General features: G+C 41.6%; 1 protein-coding gene across 1 annotated transcript in view; it reads left to right on the forward strand.

Moving 5' to 3' along the window:
• The window catches only part of ncf1 (neutrophil cytosolic factor 1), a 118,226-nt gene that overhangs the window by 25,611 nt on the left and 69,830 nt on the right, over positions 1-22,785 (forward strand). The window contains exons 3-4 of the mRNA XM_073053871.1: positions 87-162; positions 12,607-12,772. Of these exons, the coding sequence (XP_072909972.1) occupies positions 87-162; positions 12,607-12,772 (242 nt within the window). The remainder of the gene's footprint in view (positions 1-86; positions 163-12,606; positions 12,773-22,785) is intronic.

Below are 22,785 nucleotides of genomic sequence, written 5' to 3' on the forward strand. Positions count from 1 at the left end.
GGGTTTGATGTTTCTGATTCAGGAATGCTGTATAGGTACAGTATGTGTTGCAGTTTTGCACTAACAATTTTGTTCTTTTATATCAGAAAATGCTGAAGGAACTGTTTCCTATTGAAGCTGGAGAAATAGATCCCAAAGCCAGGACACTTCCACATTTACCAGGTTGGTCAGAAACAGTGATAATTCTAGAAGAGTGTCAAATGACTTTATTGCTTGGAATGTAGAAGATTGAGAGAAGATTTGATAGAGGTATAGAAAATTATGAGGGGTATAGATAGGGTAAATGCAAGCAGGCTTGTTCCACTGAGGTTGAATGGGACTACAACCAGAGGACATGGGTTAAGGGGGAAAGATAAAAAGTTTAAGGGGGACATGAAGGGAAACCTCTTCATTCAGAGGGTCACAAATGTGTGGAATGAGCTTCTAGCAGAAGTGGTGCATACAAGGTCGATTTCAAAGTTTAAGAGAGGCTTGGATAGGTACATGGATGGTAGGAATATGGTCCCAGTGCAAGTCAATGGGACTAGGCAACTTAAATGATTTGGCATGGACTAGATGGCCAAAAGGCCTGTTTTTGTGCTGTATTTTTCTATAAATGTTCCTTTATTTGAGAAATGGCAGTAAAGATAGGCCAGGAAAATAAAGCCTGTGACTCTAATAACACAAGCAGTTACTGGAAACAATTCTGAGGGACAGGATTAATCCATGTTTCAAGTTCAAAGTACATTTGTTATCAAAATATGTCTAAATTATACAGCCTTGAGATTTGTCTGCTTACAGGCAGCCACAAAACAAAGAACTCAATTTAATAAAAGGCCAATGTGCAGAGAGAGAAAAACAAACATAAATCATGCAAACAATAAAAGCAAGTGACATCATTCAGGATGATGAATACGAAGACACAGACACGAAGCCCGGAGCAGGCCCACAGCCGCAGCCTCAGTTCATCAGGCAGTGGGGAAGATCATCATGAAGCTCACAGACACGAAGCCCGGAGCAGCTGTAGTAGGACACAGCCTCAGTGCCGTGGCGTGCCATTGTAGAGCACCTGTGGTCCCCAACACCCAGCCTTTTCAATCCATCTAGCCAGGCATTTAAATTGTACAAAGACCTTGCACTCAGACCCAAGCGGTGTATTCAGTGTCTGCTGAGTTTCAGCCCATACCTGACCTTTCCAAATTGGCCTGGAGCTTAGATCAATCCAACCTCACTCTCAATTTAGGTAGATGGGCTCTGAAACTCCTCCACTCTGATTTCACTCACTCCAGCTCCATCCCCGACTCCAACTTCATCTCAAACATGCCTCGAGCACATTCTGACTCCATCTTGTACCCACATGCCTTGACCCTTGGATCAGCCTCACCTTTTCTGGAGTGATTTTATCCGCTGGAGTGTAGAAGAATGAAGGGAGATTTTATGGAGGTATACAAAATAGGAATGAAAGGGTTACTGTATGAGGAATGTCTGGCTGCTCGGATTGTACTCCCTGGAGTCCAGGAGAATGAGAGGGGATCTCATAGAAACATTCCGAATGTTAAAAGGCCTGAACAGATTAGATATGGCAAAGTTATTTCCCATGGTAGGAGTTTCTAGGACAAAATGGCATGACTTCAGGATTGAAGGATGTCCTTTCAGAACTGAGATGAAGAGAAACTTCTTTAGTCAGAGAATGGTAAATCTGTGAAATTTGTTGCCACAAGTGGCTGTGGAGGCCAGGTCATTTAAGGCAGAGATTGATGGGTTCTTGATTAGCCAGGGCATCAAAGGGAATGGGGTGAAAGCAGGGGAATGGGGATGATTATAATAATTGGATCAGCCCATGATTGAATGGCAGAGCAGGCTTGATGGGCTGAATGGCCTACTTCTGCTCCTGTATCTTATACGTTATTCTAAGGCATATGTACAAAGTTAAGGGAGGGAAGTTTAGGGGAGACATCAGGGGTAAGTTTTTTAGACAGAGGGTTGTGAGTGCCTGGAATGACTTGCCAGGGATGGTGGTGGAGGCTAAAATATTAGGGGTATTTAAGAGCCTCTTGGACAGGCACATGGATGAAAGAAAAATGGAGGGTTATGGGGTAGTGTGGGTTTAGTACTTTTTTTTTAAAGGATTATATGGGTTGGCACAACACGGAGGGCTGAAGGGCCTGTACTGTGCTGTAGTGTTCTATGGTTCTATGGTTCTATGGTAAGAGGGCACGACTTCAGGATTGAAGGACGTCCTTTTAGAACTGAGATGCAGACACAAGAGGGCACAGCTTTAAGGTGCTTGGAAGTAGGTACAGAGGAGATATCAGGGGTAGGTTTTTTATGTAGAGAGTGGTGAATACGTGGAATGGGCTGCCGGCGACAGTGGTGGAAGTGGATATGATAGGGTCTTTTAAGAGACTCCTGGCTAGGTACATGGAGCTTAGAAAAATAGAGGGCTATGGATAAGCCTAGGTAATTTCTAAAGTAAGTACATGTTCGGCACAGCATTGTGGGCCAAAGGACCAGTATTGTGCTGTAGGTTTTCTATTTGCTATGATTACTAATGCCGCCACAATCTCTCAGCCACCTCTTTCAGAACCCTGAGGTGTGCACCATCTGGTTGAGCTGACATATCTACCTTCAGACCTTTCAGTTTCCCAAGAACATTCTCCCTAGTAATGGCAATTTCATACGCTTCTTCCCAACGTTGACTCCTGAGCTTTTGGCAGACACTATGTCTCCCACAGTGACGACTGATGCAGCATACTTAATTCAGTTTGTTCACCATTTCTCTTTTCTTCATTAGTGCTGAACTGGTTGATAAGGTTTCTCTCTTCCTGTACTCCTGCTCAGTGATCGGTCACAGTCCAACTAAAGATACAACGGGGTGTAGATAAGCTAGAAAGTTGGGAGGAGTGGTGGCAGAATAAATTCAAAGAAACACAGACACAATCTCATTCAGAAACTTACCTGGCAAATTGCTTTTGACCTGCCTCCAATGTATTAAACCCACATCCACAACTTCTGCTGGCAGCTTGTTCCACACGCCTACCACCTTCTCAGTGAAGAAGTTCTCTTATGTTCCCTTTAAACATTTCACCCTTTGCATTTAACCTATGACCTCTAGTTCTAGTCTCTGTGGGAAAAACTTCCTTGCATTTCCCCAGTAACTTTGTATACCTCTATCAAATTTCTTCTCATTCTCCTCTATCCTAGGGAATAAAGTCATAATTTATTCAGCCTTTCCCTATTATTCAGGTCTTTAAGACTCAGCAAACTCCTTGTCATTTTTTCTGTACTCCTTCAACCTTATTCATATTGTTCCTCGAACTGCATGCAATACTCCAAATTAAGCCTCACCAATGTTTTATACAATTTCAACATAATATCCCAACTTCTGTACACACAAAGTGCTGGAGGAACTCAGCAGGCCAGGCATCATTTATGGAAAAGAGCAAACAGTCAATGCTTCAAGCCAAAATCCTTCATCAGAATTCCTGCTCTCTTTATGACCCTGTCTATCTGTAACAGCACTTTCAAGGGTCTGTATTCCCAGATCCACTGCATTCCTCAGTGCCCTAACATACACTGTGTAGATCCTACCCTAGTTTGACCTTCCAAGGCACAAAACCTCACAATTGTCTGCATTAGATTTCATCTGCAACTTTTCAGCCTATTTTCCATTTGGTCCAGATCATGCTGTAATCCTTAATAGCATTCTTCACTGTCCATTATACCCCCAATCTTGGTGTCATCTGCAAATGTGCTTATACAATTTACCATATTATCACCCAAAGCATTAATATAGATGGCAAACAACAACGTATCCCGGCAGCACACTGCTGGTCACAGATCCAGTCAGACAGGCAACTTCCAGTCACTGGTTTCTCCCACTAAGCCAATGTTAAATCCAATGTACAGTCTCATCTTGAACTTTCTGTGAGGCTTCGATGCAGGGTTAGTGGCAACAGTGGCCATGCGTGGCACAGAGTGCTGACGGGGAGGTTTGCTAAGGCTACTGGGGAGAGTTTTTGCTAAGGCTACTGGGGAGAGTTTAAACTAGAATTGTTGGGGGTGGGAACCGAATTGAAGAGACTGGGGAAGAGGAGGTTGGCTCACAAATAGAGAAAGCTTGTAGACAGTGCAAGAGTGAGGATAGGCAGGTGATAGAGAAGGGATGCGCTCAGACCGAAGGTTTGAGATGTGACTATTTTAATGCAAGGAGTGTTGTGAACAAAGCGGATGAGCTTAGAGCGTGGATCAGTACTTGGCGCTATGATGTTGTGGCCATTACAGAGACTTGGATGGCTCCGGGACAGGAATGGTTACTTCAGGTGCTGGGTTTTAGATGTTTCAGAAAGGACAGGGAGGGAGGCAAAAGAGGTGGGGGAGTGGCACTGTTGATCAGAGATAGTGTCATGGCTGCAGAAAAGGTGGATGCCATGGAGGGATTGTCTACGGAGTCTTTGTGGGTGGAGGTTAGGAACAGGAAGGGGTCAATAACTTTACTGGGTGTTTTTTATAAGCCGCCCGATAGTAACAGGGATATCGAGGAGCAGATAGGGAAACAGATCCTGGAAAGATGAAATCATAGCAGAGTTGTCGTGATGGGAGATTTTTATTTCCCAATTATCTTTTTCAATATTTTTATTAATTTCTACATAGAAAAATACAGAGTTCAAGGAAATACATATTATAAAACAAAAGAAAGATAAAATAATACCAAATACATTATATTTGAATTACATTGACAAACTCCTTATCCTATGTTCATGTAGATTAGATTAATTCATATGTTGAGATATGAGTAATTTTTATATATATTAAAAAATCTATATCCACTACCAGGGCCAAAGCTGTTTGGTAAAGAAAAAAAGGAAAATAAAACCTTATCAGATTGTGAAATATGCTATTAACCAGCATCTGTACTTTAACGGGAGATCAAAGGTTTTGAAAATAATTCAAAAATGGTGCCCACAAATTTTGAAAATCTTGGTTAGATTCAGAAATCGAACAATGAATCTTTTCTAAATTTAAGCACGCCATAACATCCCATAACCACTAAGCGTGATCAGATGGAGCAGCATCCTTCCGTTTAAGCGAGAGCGCCCTCCTAGTCATAAGAGAGATAAAAGCCAGAATGTGCTAGTCAGAGGTCTTCAAAATGATATCCACCCCTCCAACAATACCAAATAAGGCAGTCAAAGGATTAGGCTTAAAATTTACTTTAAAAAGTACAGAAAGAGTTTGGAATACTTCCTTCCAATATTTTTCAAGACGTAGACATGTCCAAAACATATGAATGAATGAAGCTTCTCCATTGTTACACCTATCATAGTAAGGAGATATATCCATATAAAAACCAGATAGCTTATCCCTTGGTTATATAAGCCCTATGGACCACTTTAAATTGTAGGAGGGAATGACGGCACATAACAATTAAGTATTAACCTATTTAAAAATTTCATTCCAAGTTTCTTCAAAAATTGAAGTCTATAAATTTTGTTCCCAAAGATTTTTGATTTTGTCTAAAGAATCACTTCTCATTCCCATCAACGTATCATAAATATTGGATATTGAATGAACCATTATAAAAAGGTTTCAAATTAAGAATTTCATCTAATAAGTTCTTATCAAGACTTTTAGGAAATATATATAATTGAGATTGCAGAAAGTCTCTAATTTGTAAGTATTGAAAGAAATGGGTTTTTGGTAAACTATATTTAGTTGACAGTTCTTCAAACAAAGAAAGACTTCCTCCAACAAACAGATCCTAGAAACATTTAATACCCAATCTATCCCATTGTTTAAAAACTACATCAGTCATAAAGGGCTTAAAAACATAAATAAGAAAAATGGGACTAGAAAGGAAAAATCTCAATAAACCAAAGTGTTTTCTAAATTGTATCCAGATCCTCAAGGTATGTTTAACTACCACATTTTCAGTTATTTTACTTAAAGATCAAGGAAGTGAAGATCTCAAAAGAGAGATGGTAGAAAATTTATTAACAGAGTTAGCTTCTAAAGAAATCCACCTTGGACAGTCCTCATGATTAATAAAGGGGCTCAAAGGACAACTTTGTCTGGTTCCACATTGAAGTTTATAAGGTTTAGAATGCTGAGAATTAGTAAGAACCCAAGCAGAAGGAGATAAATAAAATAATTGGATAGGTATATGGACATGAAAGGAATGGAGGGTTATGGGCTGAGTACGGGTCAGTGGGACTAGGTGAGAGTAAGCGTTCAGCACGGACTAGAAGGGCCGAGATGGCCTGTTTCTGTGCTGTAATTGTTATATGATTATATGTTTATAATTGAGTAAAATTGGGCCCAAAATTAAATTTTTCTAAAATTTTAAATAAATAGTGCCATTCAGCCTGATCAAAAGCCTTCTTAGTGTCTAAGGATATCACACACTCCAATATCTCCTTAGAAGGAGAATAGATAACATTTAATAACCGGTGAATATTAAAATGGGAATATTGATTTTTAATAAATCCAGTCTGAACGTCAGAAACAATAAATGGTAAGATATTTTCAATCCTATGAGCCAGAACTTTGGATAGGATTTTAGTATCAACATTAAGTAAGGAAATTGGTCTATGTGAAGAACATTCAGTTGGGTTCATATTCTTTTTAAGGATAAGAAAAATAGAAGGTTCAATAAAAGATTACGGCAACCTACACAACTTAAAAGAATCCGGAAAGACTAAACATAAATGAGGTATAAGCAGTGAAGAAAAAGCCTTATAAAATTCTCCAGAAAATCCATCAGGACCTGGAGCCTTCCCTGAGTGCAGTGAACGTACAGCCTCGGCAATTTCTTCATGAGAAATAGGCTGATCTAACTGTTTTCAGTTATCCACACAAAGTGCAGGAATATTTAATTGGTCTAAAATTATTCATTACAGTATTATCTTTAGGAAGGTGAGAACTATAAAGTTTAGAATAAAATTCTCTAAAGTTATCATTTATTTCTAAATGATCAGTTGTCCTAACACCATTAACTTTACAAATTTCTTTAATCTGTTGTTTAGCAACAGAAGTTTTAATTTGGTTAGCCAATAATTTACCTGTTTTATCTCCTTGAATATAAAATTGACTTTTATCCTTTAGGAGTTGAGCTTCAGTAGAGTATGTTAGTAAAAGATCATATTTAGTCTTAATTTCAACCCGTCTTTTATATAGAACAGGATCTGAACCCAAGGCATATTCTTGGTCTAATTATTTCAGCTGATTGGCTAAATTAATTCTCTCTTTATTAGCTTTTTTAACACTTGCAGTATAAGAAATGATTTGTCCTCTAATATATGCTTTAAACGCATCCTATATAACAAGTCTAGAAGTCTCCTCCACTATATTCTCTTCAAAAAAGAGAATAATTTGTCTCTACAAGAACTTTATAAAAACTTTGTCAGATAACAAAGTTAGAGTAAAATGCCAGAATCTGTTTGTTTGAAGAAAACCAGGAAGATTTAAAGATAAAAGCACAGGAGCATGACCAGAGCTAGCAATCTATTTATATTCACAAGATCAAGCTAGTGGAATCATTTGACTATCAATAAAAAAAAGTCAGTTCTGGAATATGTATGATGAACATGAGGGAAAAATGAATATTCTCTATCTGCTGGATGTAGAATGTACCATATATCAACAATATCACATTTCATTAGAAATGAATGAATAAACAAAGCTGATTTATTGAGTGTCGCTGGTTTAGAGGATGACCGATCTAAAACTGGATCTAATCAGCAATTAAAGTCTCTTGCCATTACCAGTGAGTACAAACTCAAATCAGGCAGAAATAAAACAAAAAATGCTGAAAGAATTGTGGGTGATCTATATTTGGGGCATAAACATTAGAAAATACCATTAAATTTGCCCTCAAATTTACCTGGTCTATTTCTGACACCTCCCTCCCCTTTCTTGATCTTTCTGTCTCTATCTCTGGAGACGGCCTATCTACTGATATAAGCCTACAGACTCTCCAGCTACCTGGACTATTCCTCTTCCCACCCTGTCTCCTGCAAAAATGCCATCCCCTTCTCACAATTCCTCCGTCTCCACTGCATCTGCTCTCAGGATGAGGCTTTTCATTCCAGGACGAAGGAGATGTCTTCCTTTTTAAAACAAAGGAGCTTCCCTTCTTCCACCATCAACTCTGCTCTCAAACGCATCTCTCCCATTTCCCGCACATCTGCCCTCACCCCAACTGCCCACCACCCCACTCGGGATAGGGTCCCCTTTGTCCTCACTTACCACCCCACCAGCCTCCAGATCCAACATATAATTCTCCGTAACTTCCGCCACCTCCAACGGGATCCCACTACCAAACACATTTTTCCCTTCCCCTCTTTTTGCTTTCACTACGCGACTCCCTTGTCCACTCGTCCCCCCCATCCCTTCCCACCAATCTCCCTCCTGGCACTTATCCTTGTAAACGGAACAAGTGTTACACCTGCCCTTACACTTCCTCCCCCACCACCATTCAGGGCCCCAGACAGTCCTTCCAGGTGAGGCGACACTTCACCTGTGAGTCAGCTGGTGTGGTATACTGCGTCCGGTGCTCCCGGTGTGGCCTTTTATATATTGGTGAGACCCGATGCAGACTGGGAGACCATTTCGCTGAACACCTACGCTCTGTCCGCCAGAGAAAGCAGGATCTCCCAGTGGCCACACATTTTAATTCCACGTCCCATTCCCATTCTGATATGTCTATCCATGGCCTCCTCTACTATCAAGATGAAGCCACACTCAGGTTGGAGGAACAACACCTTATATTCCAGCTGGGTAGCCTCCAACCTGATGGCATGAACATTGACTTCTCTAACTTCCGTTAATGCCCCTCCTCCCCTTCTTACCCCCTCCCTGATATATTTAGGTTTTTTCCCCCCTCCCTTTTTTTTTCTTTCTCTCTCTGCCCATCACTCTGCCTGTTCTCCACCTCCCCCTTTCTTTCTCCCTAGGCCTCCCGTCCCATGATCCTTTCCCTTCTCTAGCTCTGTATCCCTTTTGACAATCATCTTTCCGGCTCACAGCTTCACCCCACCCCCTCCGGTCTTCTCCTATCATTTCTCATTTTCTCCTCCTCATCCTACTTTCAAACCTCATACTATCTTTCCTTTCAGTTAGTCCTGACGAAGGGTCTCGGCCCAAAACGTCGACAGCGCTTCTCCTTATAGATGCTGCCTGGCCTGCTGTGTTCCACCAGCATTTTGTGTGTGTTGCAAATACCATTAATTTATTCTCTAATTTTCCTGATAGTATAACAAAACACCCATTAGTATCAGAGACTACCCTGTGTTAAACAAAAGGAACTGTATTATCTATAAAAATTGAAACTCCCCTAGACTTGGCCTGAAAACAACAGTAAAAGTTTAATTCTTTCCATCGGCTAAAAAGGTGTGAATTATTAGGGTTACATACATGAGTTTATTGTAAAAAAATAATTGGGACCTTAATTTTTTTAATATGGGCAAAAATCTTATTTCGTTTCACAGGGTGATTTAACTCTTTCACGTTAAGACTAAGTAAGTTAAGTAGTATAAACCATTTTAATACTATTCAAAAGTTAGAGGGATAATCCCTGAAATGATTAATAAAACTAAACAATGACCTTTTGAAATAAGGTAACCAAGCAACAGATTTGGCTAAGAATCCAAAACAGCTTCCAGGGAAAAAAACTCAACCCCCCCCACTCCCTCCCAAGGAGAGAAAGTTGACACCTACACCTAATGATAACATCCCCCCCCCCAAGAACCTACTGGCTTAGCTCCAAATTAAAAACTCAACCCCCCCACTCCCTCCCAAAGAGAGAAAGTCGACACCTACACCTAATGATAACACCCCCCCCCAAGAACCTACTGGCTTAGCTCCAAATTAATTTCAAGGTTAGAAGTATTCCAACCTAGTCAAAACAGCAGATAAAAAAGAAACACTTAATTCTGATATCAAGAACTCTAGAGAAAGAAGTATAATATAAAATAATATGAACTCACAAAGTATTAGCTCGTTAAAGTCTTATTCTCAAAATAAAGCCTTAAAAGGATCAAAAAGAGAGTTGACTACAAGGTTTACCAAAGGTAAAATAATAAACAGTCAATTTTCTGACTCTAAAAATCTCTGAGCCTCTAAACTCGAACAGAACCATTCCTTTGAACTAACCCACTGTGTAATTCTGAGTCGAGCTGGATACTGTAAAGAAGGTTTAAAATTTTTGTTGAACAGCTCTGACATGACACTTTTAAACTTAACACGCTCCCTTATGCTCTCTGCTGAGAAACCCTCGACAATCCTAATCTTCTTGCCATTGTAATTGATCATATCTTTCCGACAGGATTCACGAATTATAAGGTCCTTTGTTTGAAATTCACAAAAACAGATAATTACTGAACAAGGTCTGTTTCCAGCCACTCTGTGAGCTCGGTCAATCATTGGTGTCAACTTTAAAAATATTAGGGAATAGCTGCAAAGTTTGCAAAGAATTCCGTAGGGTGATCACCTTCAGTTAACTCTTCGAGGCCAAGAATTCGTAAGTTATTTCTTCTGCTTCTTTTCTGTGTTTTTGCAGCAACTCCATAATAGAATCCAAAGATGTAGAGGGATCTTCTTTTTTAGTACCTTTAGCAGTTCTTGTAGCCATGGTAAGACAATGTCACATTCAAAAGTAAGGTTTCAAATCAGATTGGGAAGTAAGAAAAGTAAAGTAAACCAGGAGCAGCTGCAAAAAACTGTTATTCCATCCACAGCCAGCAGAAAAGTCAATTTGCTAAATATCAATTGGCATCTCCCTAGTGCAAAGGGTTTAGCTGGGGTGGAGTTTGTTACCCGTGTTCAGGAAGGTTACAGTGGGACATTGATAGGATGCAAAACTGGACTGAGAATTGGCAGATGGAGTTCAACCCAGAAAAGTGTGAAGTGGTTCATTCTGTTAAGTCAAATGAAATGGCAGAATATAATAGTAATGATAAGACTCTTGGCAATGTGGAGGATCAGAGGGATCTTGGGGGTCCATAGGACACTCCAGGAGAGTCCATAGGACACTCAAAGCTGCTGCACAGGTTGACTCTGTGGTTAAGAAGGCATATGTGGATTGTGGATTGTGGGATTGAGTTTATGAGCCAAGAGGTAATTTTGCAGCTATATAGGACCCTGGTCAGACACAACTTGGAGTACTGTGCTCAGTTCTTGCCAGCTCACTACAGGAAGGATGTGGAAGCCATAGAAAGGGTGCAGAGGAGATTTACAAGGATGTTGCCTGGATTGGGGAGCATGCCATATTAGAATAGGTTGAGTGAACTCGGCCTTTTCTCCTTGGAGCGACGGAGGATGAGAGGTGACCTGATAGAGGTGTATAAGATGATGAGAGGCATTGCTCGTGTGGATAGTCAGAGGCTTTTTCCCAGGGCTAAAATAGTTGCCACAAGAGGACACAGGTTTAAGGTGCTGGGGAGTAGGTACAGAGGAGGGGGTCAGGGGTAAGTTTTTTACTCAGAGAGTGGTGAGTGCGTGGAATGGGCTGCTGGCAACAGTGGTGGAGGCGGATACGATAGGGTCTTTTAAGAGACTTTTAGATAGGTACATGGAGCTTAGTAAAATAGAGGGCTATATCTAAGCCTAGTAATTTCTAAGATAGGGACATGTTCGGCACAACTTCATGGTCCGAAGGGCCTGTATTGTGCTGTAGGTTTTCTATGTGTCTATGTTTCTAAGTTATGAGGTGTCTCTCACATTATATGTCAATGACCTGGATGATGGAATCCATGCTGGCTTTGTAGCCAAGCATGCAAATGATAAAAAGATAGGTGACATGCAGCATTGATGCGATGAGGAGCCTACAGGAGGACAAATTAGAAGAATGTGCAAGAAGTAGCAGATGGAATACAGCATAGGTAAGTGTATGGTCTTGTGTTTTGGTAGAAGAAAACAAAATGTAGATTATTTTCTAGACAGGGAGCAAACCCAGAAATCAGAGGTGCAAAGGAACTTGGGGGTCCAAGCGTAGGGTTCACTAAAGGTGAACTTGAAGGTCGAGGCAGTTGTCAGGAAAGCAACGCTTGCATTCATTTTGATCAGACTAAAGTATAAAAGCAAAGACGTAATGCTGAGGCTTTATAAAATATTGGTCAGACCACATTTGGAATGTTGTGAGTGTTTTTATTTAATAAAGGATGTGCTAGTGTTGAAGAGAGTCCAGAGGATGTTTATGAGAATGAACCCAGGAATGGAAGGGTTAAATGTGTGGAGCATTTGATTGCTCTGGACCTGTACTCACTGGAGTTTATAAGAATGAGTGGGGGGATCTCTGTGAAACCTATTGGCAATTGTTAGGCCTGACAGAGTGGACGTTGAGAGAATGTTTCCAATAGGTGGGGAATCTAGGACTAGAGAGTATAGCCTCAGAATACCTGTGTACATTTAAAACAGAGGTGAGGAGGAATTTCTTTAGGCAGAAGCTGGTGAATCTGTGGAATTCATTGTCACAGTCACTGTGGAGGCCACATTATTGGGTATATGTAAAGCAGAGGCTGATAGGTACTTGACTAGTAAGGGCCATGAAATTGTGGAGTAGTCTCTATGGGCCAAATGGCCTAATCACACTCCTATGTCTTGTTTTCTAATGGTCTTTACCCTTTACAGCTCCCAGATGGTTGGAAGGTCACAAAACCACAGAGAACAGACAGAGCACCCTAGCTGACTACTTACAAATGCTGCTCAGCCAGCCTCCCAAGATCTCACGCTGTCAGTGGATTATGAACTTCCTTCAGGTTCGCCCTGATGATGTTGCTGTGCCTAATCCTCACCCGTGAGTATGATCCATCCAATCATCACCCTTCTGCTTCATGTAGACAGAGACAGTCAGGGGCCAGGACAGAAGGTAGGATGTTGATAAGTTGGATGGAGCAATGGCAATGACTGATAAGTGTAAGGTGATGCACTTTGCCAGGAGTAATGAGAGTAGAACACACACCAGGAATGGTAGGGCTTTAGGGAATGTTCACGCACTGGTAAATGGGATTAGCATGGAAGATTTTCGGCTTGGACAGGAGGGGCTGAAGGTTTATTTCTGTGATCAGCTCTTTTCATTTTGGAGAGGTCCCAGACAACTCAAAGTACTGCACAAATAATCGTACTATTGAAGAAAGGATAAACTCCACAGAATCCCTACCCTCTGGCTAAAGAAATTTCTCATGGATAGTTAGCTTAGCTTCAACTATTGGGAAAAGTGGGAATTCATTCCTGAAGAAGAAGGGGATTTGGAAAATTTTGTCAGTCAAGTAGAAGTCATCTGGTTTTAAGAAAAGGAAATTATGTTTGATAAATCTCTGGGTTTCTTTGAGGATGTGAAAATGTTGGCAATGGGGAAACTAATGGTTCTAATGCAAAAGGACACAGGGCACAATAGGATTTGGGAGTGATGCACTGGCAGGGACTGGTGGATTGATAGTGTTGGGAGTGATGCACTGGCAGGGACTGGTGGATTGACAGTGTTGGGAGTGATGCACTGGCAGGGACTGGTGGATTGACAGTGTTGGGAGTGATGCACTGGCAGGGACTAATGGATTGATAGTGTTGGGAGTGATGCACTGGCAGGGACTAATGGATTGATAGTGTTGGGAGTGATGCACTGGCAGGGACTGGTGGATTGACAGTGTTGGGAGTGATGCACTGGCAGGGACTAATGGATTGATAGTGTTGGGAGTGATGCATTGGCAGGGACTAATGGATTGACAGTGTTGGGAGTGATGCACTGGCAGGGACGAATGGATTGATAGTGTTGGGAGTGATGCACTGGCAGGGACTAATGGATTGATAGTGTTGGGAGTGATGCACTGGCAGGGACTAATGGATTGATAGTGTTGGGAGTGATGCACTGGCAGGGACTAATGGATTGATAGTGTTGGGAGTGATGCACTGGCAGGGACTGGTGGATTGACAGTGTTGGGAGTGATGCACTGGCAGGGACTAATGGATTGATAGTGTTGGGAGTGATGCACTGGCAGGGACTAATGGATTGATAGTGTTGGGAGTGATGCACTGGCAGGGACTGGTGGATTGATAGTGTTGGGAGTGATGCACTAGCAGGGACTAATGGATTGATAGTGTTGGGAGTGATGCACTGGCAGGGACTAATGTATTGATAGGGTTGGGAGTGATGCACTGGCAGGGACTGGTGGATTGACAGTGTTGGGAGTGATGCACTGGCAGGGACTAATGGATTGATAGTGTTGGGAGTGATGCACTGGCAGGGACTAATGGATTGATAGTGTTGGGAGTGATGCACTGGCAGGGACTGGTGGATTGACAGTGTTGGGAGTGATGCACTGGCAGAGACTAATGGATTGATAGTGTTGGGAGTGATGCACTGGCTGGGACTAATGGATTGATAGTGTTGGGAGTGATGCACTGGCAGGGACTAATGGATTGATAGTGTTGGGAGTGATGCACTGGCAGGGACTAATGGATTGATAGTGTTGGGAGTGATGCATTGGCAGGGACTAATGGATTGACAGTGTTGGGAGTGATGCACTGGCAGGGACGAATGGATTGATAGTGTTGGGAGTGATGCACTGGCAGGGACTAATGGATTGATAGTGTTGGGAGTGATGCACTGGCAGGGACTAATGGATTGATAGTGTTGGGAGTGATGCACTGGCAGGGACTAATGGATTGATAGTGTTGGGAGTGATGCACTGGCAGGGACTGGTGGATTGACAGTGTTGGGAGTGATGCACTGGCAGGGACTAATGGATTGATAGTGTTGGGAGTGATGCACTGGCAGGGACTAATGGATTGATAGTGTTGGGAGTGATGCACTGGCAGGGACTGGTGGATTGACAGTGTTGGGAGTGATGCACTAGCAGGGACTAATGGATTGATAGTGTTGGGAGTGATGCACTGGCAGGGACTAATGGATTGATAGGGTTGGGAGTGATGCACTGGCAGGGACTGGTGGATTGACAGTGTTGGGAGTGATGCACTGGCAGGGACTAATGGATTGATAGTGTTGGGAGTGATGCACTGGCAGGGACTAGTGGATTGATAGTGTTGGGAGTGATGCACTGGCAGGGACTGGTGGATTGACAGTGTTGGGAGTGATGCAATGGCAGAGACTAATGGATTGATAGTGTTGGGAGTGATGCACTGGCAGGGACTAATGGATTGATAGTGTTGGGAGTGATGCACTGGCAGGGATTAATGGATTGATAGTGTTGGGAGTGATGCACTGGCAGGGACTAATGGATTGATAGTGTTGGGAGTGATGCACTGGCAGGGACTAATGGATTGACAGTGTTGGGAGTGATGCACTGGCAGGGACTAATGGATTGATAGTGTTGGGAGTGATGCACTGGCAGGGACTAATGGATTGATAGTGTTGGGAGTGATGCACTGGCAGGGACTGGTGGATTGACAGTGTTGGGAGTGATGCACTGGCAGGGACTAATGGATTGACAGTGTTGGGAGTGATGCACTAGCAGGGACTAATGGATTGATAGTGTTGGGAGTGATGCACTGGCAGGGACTGGTGGATTGACAGTGTTGGGAGTGATGCACTGGCAGGGACTAATGGATTGATAGTGTTGGGAGTGATGCACTAGCAGGGACTAATGGATTGATAGTGTTGGGAGTGATGCACTGGCAGGGACTGGTGGATTGACAGTGTTGGGAGTGATGCACTGGCAGGGACTAATGGATTGATAGTGTTGGGAGTGATGCACTGGCAGGGACGAATGGATTGATAGTGTTGGGAGTGATGCACTGGCAGGGACGAATGGATTGATAGTGTTGGGAGTGATGCACTGGCTGGGACTCTAAGACTAACATCCTGGGAGAGAACTATTGACAGGGACTGAAGCGTAAGCAGGTTAAGACTGATGCACTGTCCATAAGACATAAGACATACAGTAGGAGTGGAATCAGACTATTAGGTCTATCCACCATTCCATCATGACTGATTTACTATCCCTCTCAACCCCATTCTCCTGCATTCTTTCTGTAACCTTTGATGCCCTGACTAATCAATAACCTATCAACATCCATTTTAAATATATTCATTGACGGCCTCCACAGCTGTGTGTGGCAATGAATTCCACAGAATCCCTACCCTCTGGCTAAAGAAATTCCTCATCATCTCTATTCTGAATGAATGTCCCTCTGTCTTGAGGCTACGCCCTCTGGTCCTAGACTTCCCCACTTCAGGAAATATTTTCTCCACACCCACTGTATCAAGGCCTTTTCAACATACAATAAGTTTGAATGAGATTCCCTCTTATTTTTCTAAACTCCAGCGAGTACAGACACAGAGCCATCAAACGCTCCTCATATGTTAATCATTTTATTACCAGAATCATTCTTGTGAAACCTTCTCTGGACTCAAAGATGCTCACAGTACTGCAGGTGCAGTCTAACTAATGACTTATCTTGGAAGTTAACCTTCAGAGAATCTTGCAGAAGGACTTCCCTGCCCTATACTTCATCTGACATTTCTTTGCCCATTCTCCCAATCTGTCTAAGTCCTTCTGCAGACTCCCTGCTTCCTCAAGACTACCTGCTGCTCCAGCTGTCTATGTATCATCTGCAAGCTTGGCCACAAAGCCATTAATTCCATCAGCCAAATCATTGAGTTACAATGTGAAAAAAGTGGTCCAAACATTGACCCCTGTGGAACATCATTAGTCACCACCAGGCAACTAGAAAAGGCTCCCTTTAATCCTACTCCTGCCTCCTGTCAGTCAGCTAATCTTCTATCCATGCTAGTATCTTTTCTATAATAGGACGCTCAAAGCTGCTATGCAGGTTGACTCTGTGGTTAAGAAGGCATACAGTGCATTGGCCTTCATCAATCATGGGATTGAGTTTAAGAGCCGAGAGGTAATGTTGCAGCTATATAGGACCCTGGTCAGACCCCTCTTGGAGTACCGTGCTCAGTTCTGGTCACCTCACTACAGGAACGATATGGAAACTATAGAAAGGGTGCAGAGGAGATTTACAAGGATGTTACCTGGATTGAGGAGCATGCCTTATGAGAATAGCCTTTTCTCCTTGGAGTGATGGAGGATGAGCATTGACCTGATAGAGGTGTACAAGATAATGAGAGGCAAAGATGGTGTGGATTGGATAGTCAGAGGCTTTTTCCCAGGGATGAAATGGCTAGCAGGAGAGGGCATATTTTAAGGTGCTTGGAAGTAGTTACAGAGGAGATGTCAGGGGTAAGATTTTTACACAGAGAGTGGTGAGTGCGTGGAATGGGCTGCCAGCAGCAGTGGTGAAGGTGGAAATGATAAAATAGAGGGTTATGAGTGACCCTAGGTAATTTCTAAGGTAGGGACATGTTCGGCACAGCTTTGTGGGCCGAAGGGCCTGTATTGTGTAGTAGGTTTTCTATGTTTCTATTCTATGTTTCTAATACCGCAGGTTTTCATAAATAAAATAGCAGAGGCATTTTAATTTTAAGAAAAACTGTAACAACTCACTTTTGTTATCAACCAAACACAAAACAAGAGCTTCACGTCATTACGTTATCATGTCAGACCAGACTCCTAAGTGAACTCTAACTCAATGTTGGTGGTTGTGAATTATGCATAAGTTTTCACCAATTACATTACCTATACAGGCACAAAACCGGCAATGTGAGCCTGTCTGCAGCTCGGAGGGGCTGCCCAGCTTGGGTCCTATATTCCTTTTTTTTGTAATTTTTTTTATTGAAGTTCATCATCAAACAAACATTTCCATAAGATGTATTTCAGACATTGTACATATATATCATATAATCATATATATCACAAACCTCCACAAAGTATTTATTTGAGGTATACACTTATAGAAAAGAGTGGAAAGAAAAAACAAGCAAAAGGAAAAAACTATGTACAAGTAGGGAGTGATCTTTTTCACAACATATTCATTGATTTGTGAGAATAAAATCAGGCCCATGAGGCATTATGTAGTTAAACCATTTTTCCCAGTATGAATCAAATTATTCCAGCATATGATTAACAGACGCTGTTATCTTCTCCATTTTGTAAATGTCCATTGTAATTTCCATCCATGTATTTAAAGTTGGGCTCTCCTGTGATAACCATTTCCTAGTAAGAGTCTTTTTACCAGCCACCAACAGTATATTCATTAAATATTTATCTCTTTTCAACCATTCTTGAGGTATATATCCAAAATATATGGTCTTACTCTCCAAGGGTATTTCACATTTAAAGGTGTCTTGTAGGGCATTGTGTAACCCCCTCCAACAGTCTTTGGTAACAGGGCAGTCCCAAAAAATATGATAATGATTTGCATTTTGATTTCCACAATTTCTCCAGCAAACAGGGAGGTTGCCATCATAATGGGATTTCTGAGAGGGTGTAATAAAATATCTTATCAAGTTTTTCCATCCAAACTCCCTCCATTTCTGTGAACTGGTACACTTCCATTGATACTTCCATATTATTGTCCATTCCTCCTCAGATATAATTATCCTTCCTTCCTTCTCCCATTTTGTTTTAATGTATGAAGTCGAATGTGTTTTTAGATTTGACAACCCCTTATACATGCTTGAAATGATTCTACTACCATTATCTGAATTATATGCTTTTCTAAAGAGCTCTATCAAGCATGTATTTGCCTTGGTTACATTTTTAAGCGTCTTATTAACATATTGTCGCATCTGTAAATACCGATAAAAATCTTGTTTTTCTAATAAGTGTTTCTCTTTAAGCATTTCAAAACTGAACAGTGTTCCTTCTTTTATCATGTTGCAAAGAACTGTTATTCCTTTAGCTGTCCAGTCCTTAAATCTAGCATCCAATTTATTTCGTGTAAAATCTGAGTCATATGCACACCATTTAAGAATTGCAATATCTCCCTCTAGATTATATTCTTTTATAGTAGTTTTCCATATTTTAAGAGTCAATTTCACCCATGGGTTATCAATAATATTTATGTAACTTTGCAAGTTGTTATCAGCCAAAATTGCTTGTATGGGGATGGGAAGTACCCGCTTCTCAATGCTTTTCCATTGAGCGTCATATGATGGGTTGCACCAACATATCACAGCTCTCAACTGTGCTGCAAAATAATTATCTCTAAGAGAAGGTAGGCCCCATCCCCCCTTTTCCTTTTCTAATTGCAAAGTTTTGAGATGAACTCTAGGCCTTTTACCTTGCCAAATATGCCTTGATAACATCTTGTTCCATTCATTGAATTGATTATGATTAATCTCTATTGGTAGGGTCTGAAAGAGATATAACAGTCTGGGCAGTATATTCATTTTAATAGACTCAATCCTTGAACTGAGACTGAAAAAAGGAATCAGGTTCCATCTTGCCACATCTTCCTTAATTTTTTATGTAAAGGCTGATAATTACATTCTGATAATTTTGCCAAATCATTTGGCATAATGATGCCCAAATGATGCCCAAGACTCTGTGTGCCATGCCCAGGGATATCTACTTTCAATTTCTCTTGGTGGGCTATAGTTATATGAAAGTAATTGGGTTTTATCTATGTTGATCTTGTATCCTGATAATTGACCATATTGTTCAAAGGATTGCATCAATTTAGGTAAAGAGTATGTTGGTTGCCCTAGATAGATCAAAATGTCATCCACATAACAAGCCAATTTATGCTCTGTCCCTTTAATAGTAATTCCCCTGATATCTTCATTTTGTCTGATGTATTGGGCTAATGGTTCCAGATATAATGCGAAGTGTAGCGGGGACCATGCACAGCCCTGTCTCGTGCCCCTTTCTAGGGTAAGACTATTTGATAAATATCCATTGATTTTAATCCTAGCAGTAGGGTTGTCATGTAGTGTCTGTATAGTTTAATAATTGTGTCTTGGAAACCAAATCTATGTAAAACTCTGAAAAGAAAATTCCATTGAACCGAATCAAATGCCTTTTCAGCGTCCACGTTTATCACTATTGCTTTGATTTTATTTTTTTGTGAAGTGGGGTCCTGTATTCCATTGGTGGGGTAACAGCAGGTGCCTCTGGCTCATCCAAAGATGTGTTTATGTGCTCATGATCATGTTGTGATGCCAGGGGCAGCATAGCAGAATCCCACAGCTCTTGGTGGGCTGGTTTAAGGTGATCTACTGAAATACATTCAGATTTACTCCTCCTATCTATGATAAGCATCTTTGCTCTCTGTTCCAACTATCATTTCTACAGTCCTGATAGAAAAAGCTACAGAACCTGGACCTCTGTACTTCCCTCTGCATCTGGATCCTCAGCTTCCTAACTGGAAGACCACAATCTGTGTGCATTAGAAATACTATCTCCTCCTCACTGGTAATCAACACTGGTGCACCTCAGGGGTGTGTGCTTAGCCCACTGCTCTACTCTCTCTGCAGCCGTGACTGTGTGGCTAGATGTAGCTCAAATGCCATCTATAAATTTGCTGATGATACATCCATTGTTGGCACAGCTTCAGATGGTGATGTGAGGGTGTACTGGAGTGAGATGTATTAACTAGTTGAGTGGCGTTGCAGCAACAACCTTGCACTCAATATTTGGTATGTCACTTAAAACCCTCACAAAGTTCTACAGATGTACCATGGAGAGCATTCTGACTGGCTGTTTAGGATGGGAGGTGGGGGGAAACTACTGCACAGGATTGAAATAAGTTGCAAAGGGTTGTAAACTGAGTCAGCTCCATCACGGGTACCAGCCTCTGTATTATCTAGTGTTAACTGCATGCACAGAACTTACATTTGCACCTATGAAATCAGCAATGAAGAGGATTTTTGGAGAAAAGGCCACTAAGACAACAGTCGGAATTAGTTTGAGTCAGGAAATGGCATACTTCACTGAGCAAAAACAAAAGTATAGCAAGCGTAGATCCCAGAGGGACCAGACAAGGCCACCATTACCTGACACAAATCCAAGAAACAAGTATGGTAGGAGATCAAAATGTGTGATATGTCAAAGTATTTACCACTGGGCAAGAAACTGCACAGAAACGAACAAGTTAGGCTAACTGAACAAAATAGCAAAGCTGAAGATGTAGAAGTGTGCCATATCACACTGTTTACAAAGGAATCAATTACTAATTCAAAGACACCTGAGACAGAGATTTTGATCATATGACCATAAAGCCATAAGATATAGGAGCAGAAGTAGGCCATTCAGCCCATCGAGTCTGCTCTGTCATTCAACATGGGCTGATCCAATTCTTCCAGTCAGCCCCATTCCCCTGCTTTCTCCCCATACCCTTTGATGCCCTGACTAATCAAGAACCTATCTATCTCTGTCCTAAATGCACCCAATGACTTTGCCTCCACAGCCGTTCATGGCAACAAATTCCACAGATTTACCACCCTCTGACTAAAATAATTTCTCCGCACCTCAGTTCTAAAAAGATGTCCTTCAATTCTGAATTTGTGCCCTCTTGTCCTCGAATCCTCTACCATGGGAAATAACTTTGCCATATCTAATCTGCTGAGGCCTTTTAACATTCGGAATGTTTCTATGAGATCCCCCTCAATCTCCTGAACTCCAGGGAATACAGCCCAAGAGCTGCCAGATGTTCCTCATACGGTAACCCTTTCACTCCTGGAATCATTCTCGTGAATCTTCTCTGAACTCTCTCCAATGTCAGTATATCCTTTCTAAAATAAGGAGCTCCAAACTGCACACAATACTCCAAGTGTGGTCTCATGAGTGCCTTATCGGGCCTTAATATCATAAACCTGCTCTTATATTCTATACCTCGAAAAATGAATGCCAACATTGCATTTGCCTTCTTCACAATTGACTCTACCTGGAGGTTAACCTTTAGGGTATCCTGCACAAGGACTCCCAAGTCCCTTTGCATCTACATTTTGAATTCTCTCCCCATCCAAATAATAGTCTGCCCATTTATTTTTTCCACCAAAGTACATGACCATATACTTTCCAATATTGTATTTCATTTGCCACTTCTTTGCCCATTCCCCTAAACTATCTAAGTCTGTCTGCAGGCTGTCTGTTTCCTCAACACTACCCGCTCCTCCACCTATCTTTATATCATCAGCAAATTTAGCCACAAATCTATTAATACCACAGTCCAAGTCATTGACATACATCGTAAAAAGCAGCGGTCCCAACACCGACCCCTGTGGAACCCCACTGGTAACCGGCAGCCAGCCAGAGTAGGATCCCTTTATTCCCACTCTCTGTTTTCTGATGACCAGCCAATGCTCCACCTACACTGGTAACTTCCCTGTAATTCTATGGGTTCTTATCCTGCTAAGCATCCTCATGTGTGACACCTTGTGAAAGGCCTTCTGAAAATCAAAGTACCCCATGTCTACTGCATCTTCTTTGTCTACCCTGCTTATAATTTCCTCAAAGAATTGAAGTAAGTTTGTCAGGCAGAATTTTCTTTTCAGGAAACCATGCTGGCTTTGGCCTATCTTGTCATGTGCCTCCAGGTACTCCGTAATCTCATCTCTAACAATCGATTCCAACAACTTCCCAACCATTGATATCAGACTAACAGGTCTATAGTTTCCTTTCTGCTGCCTCCCACCCTTCTTAAATAACAGAGTAAAATTTGCAATTTTCCAGTCATCTGATACAATGCCTGAATCTATCGATTCTTGAAAGATCATTGTTAGTGCCTCCGCAATCTCTCCAGCTACTTTCTTCAGAACTCGAGGGTGCATTCCATCAGGTCCAGGAGATTTACCCAGCCTCAGACCATTAAGCTTCTCAGTTGTAATTTTCACTGCACAAACACACTTGAATGGCTGGTATACTGCAGATGTCTTGGAAACAAAGATGCAGATTATTTTTCCACCCTATAGCAGATAATTGACAGCTGTGAGATGTGCCAAAAGTT

The sequence above is a fragment of the Hemitrygon akajei genome, chromosome 8 (assembly GCF_048418815.1).
Source record: "Hemitrygon akajei chromosome 8, sHemAka1.3, whole genome shotgun sequence".
Taxonomy (NCBI): domain Eukaryota; kingdom Metazoa; phylum Chordata; class Chondrichthyes; order Myliobatiformes; family Dasyatidae; genus Hemitrygon; species Hemitrygon akajei.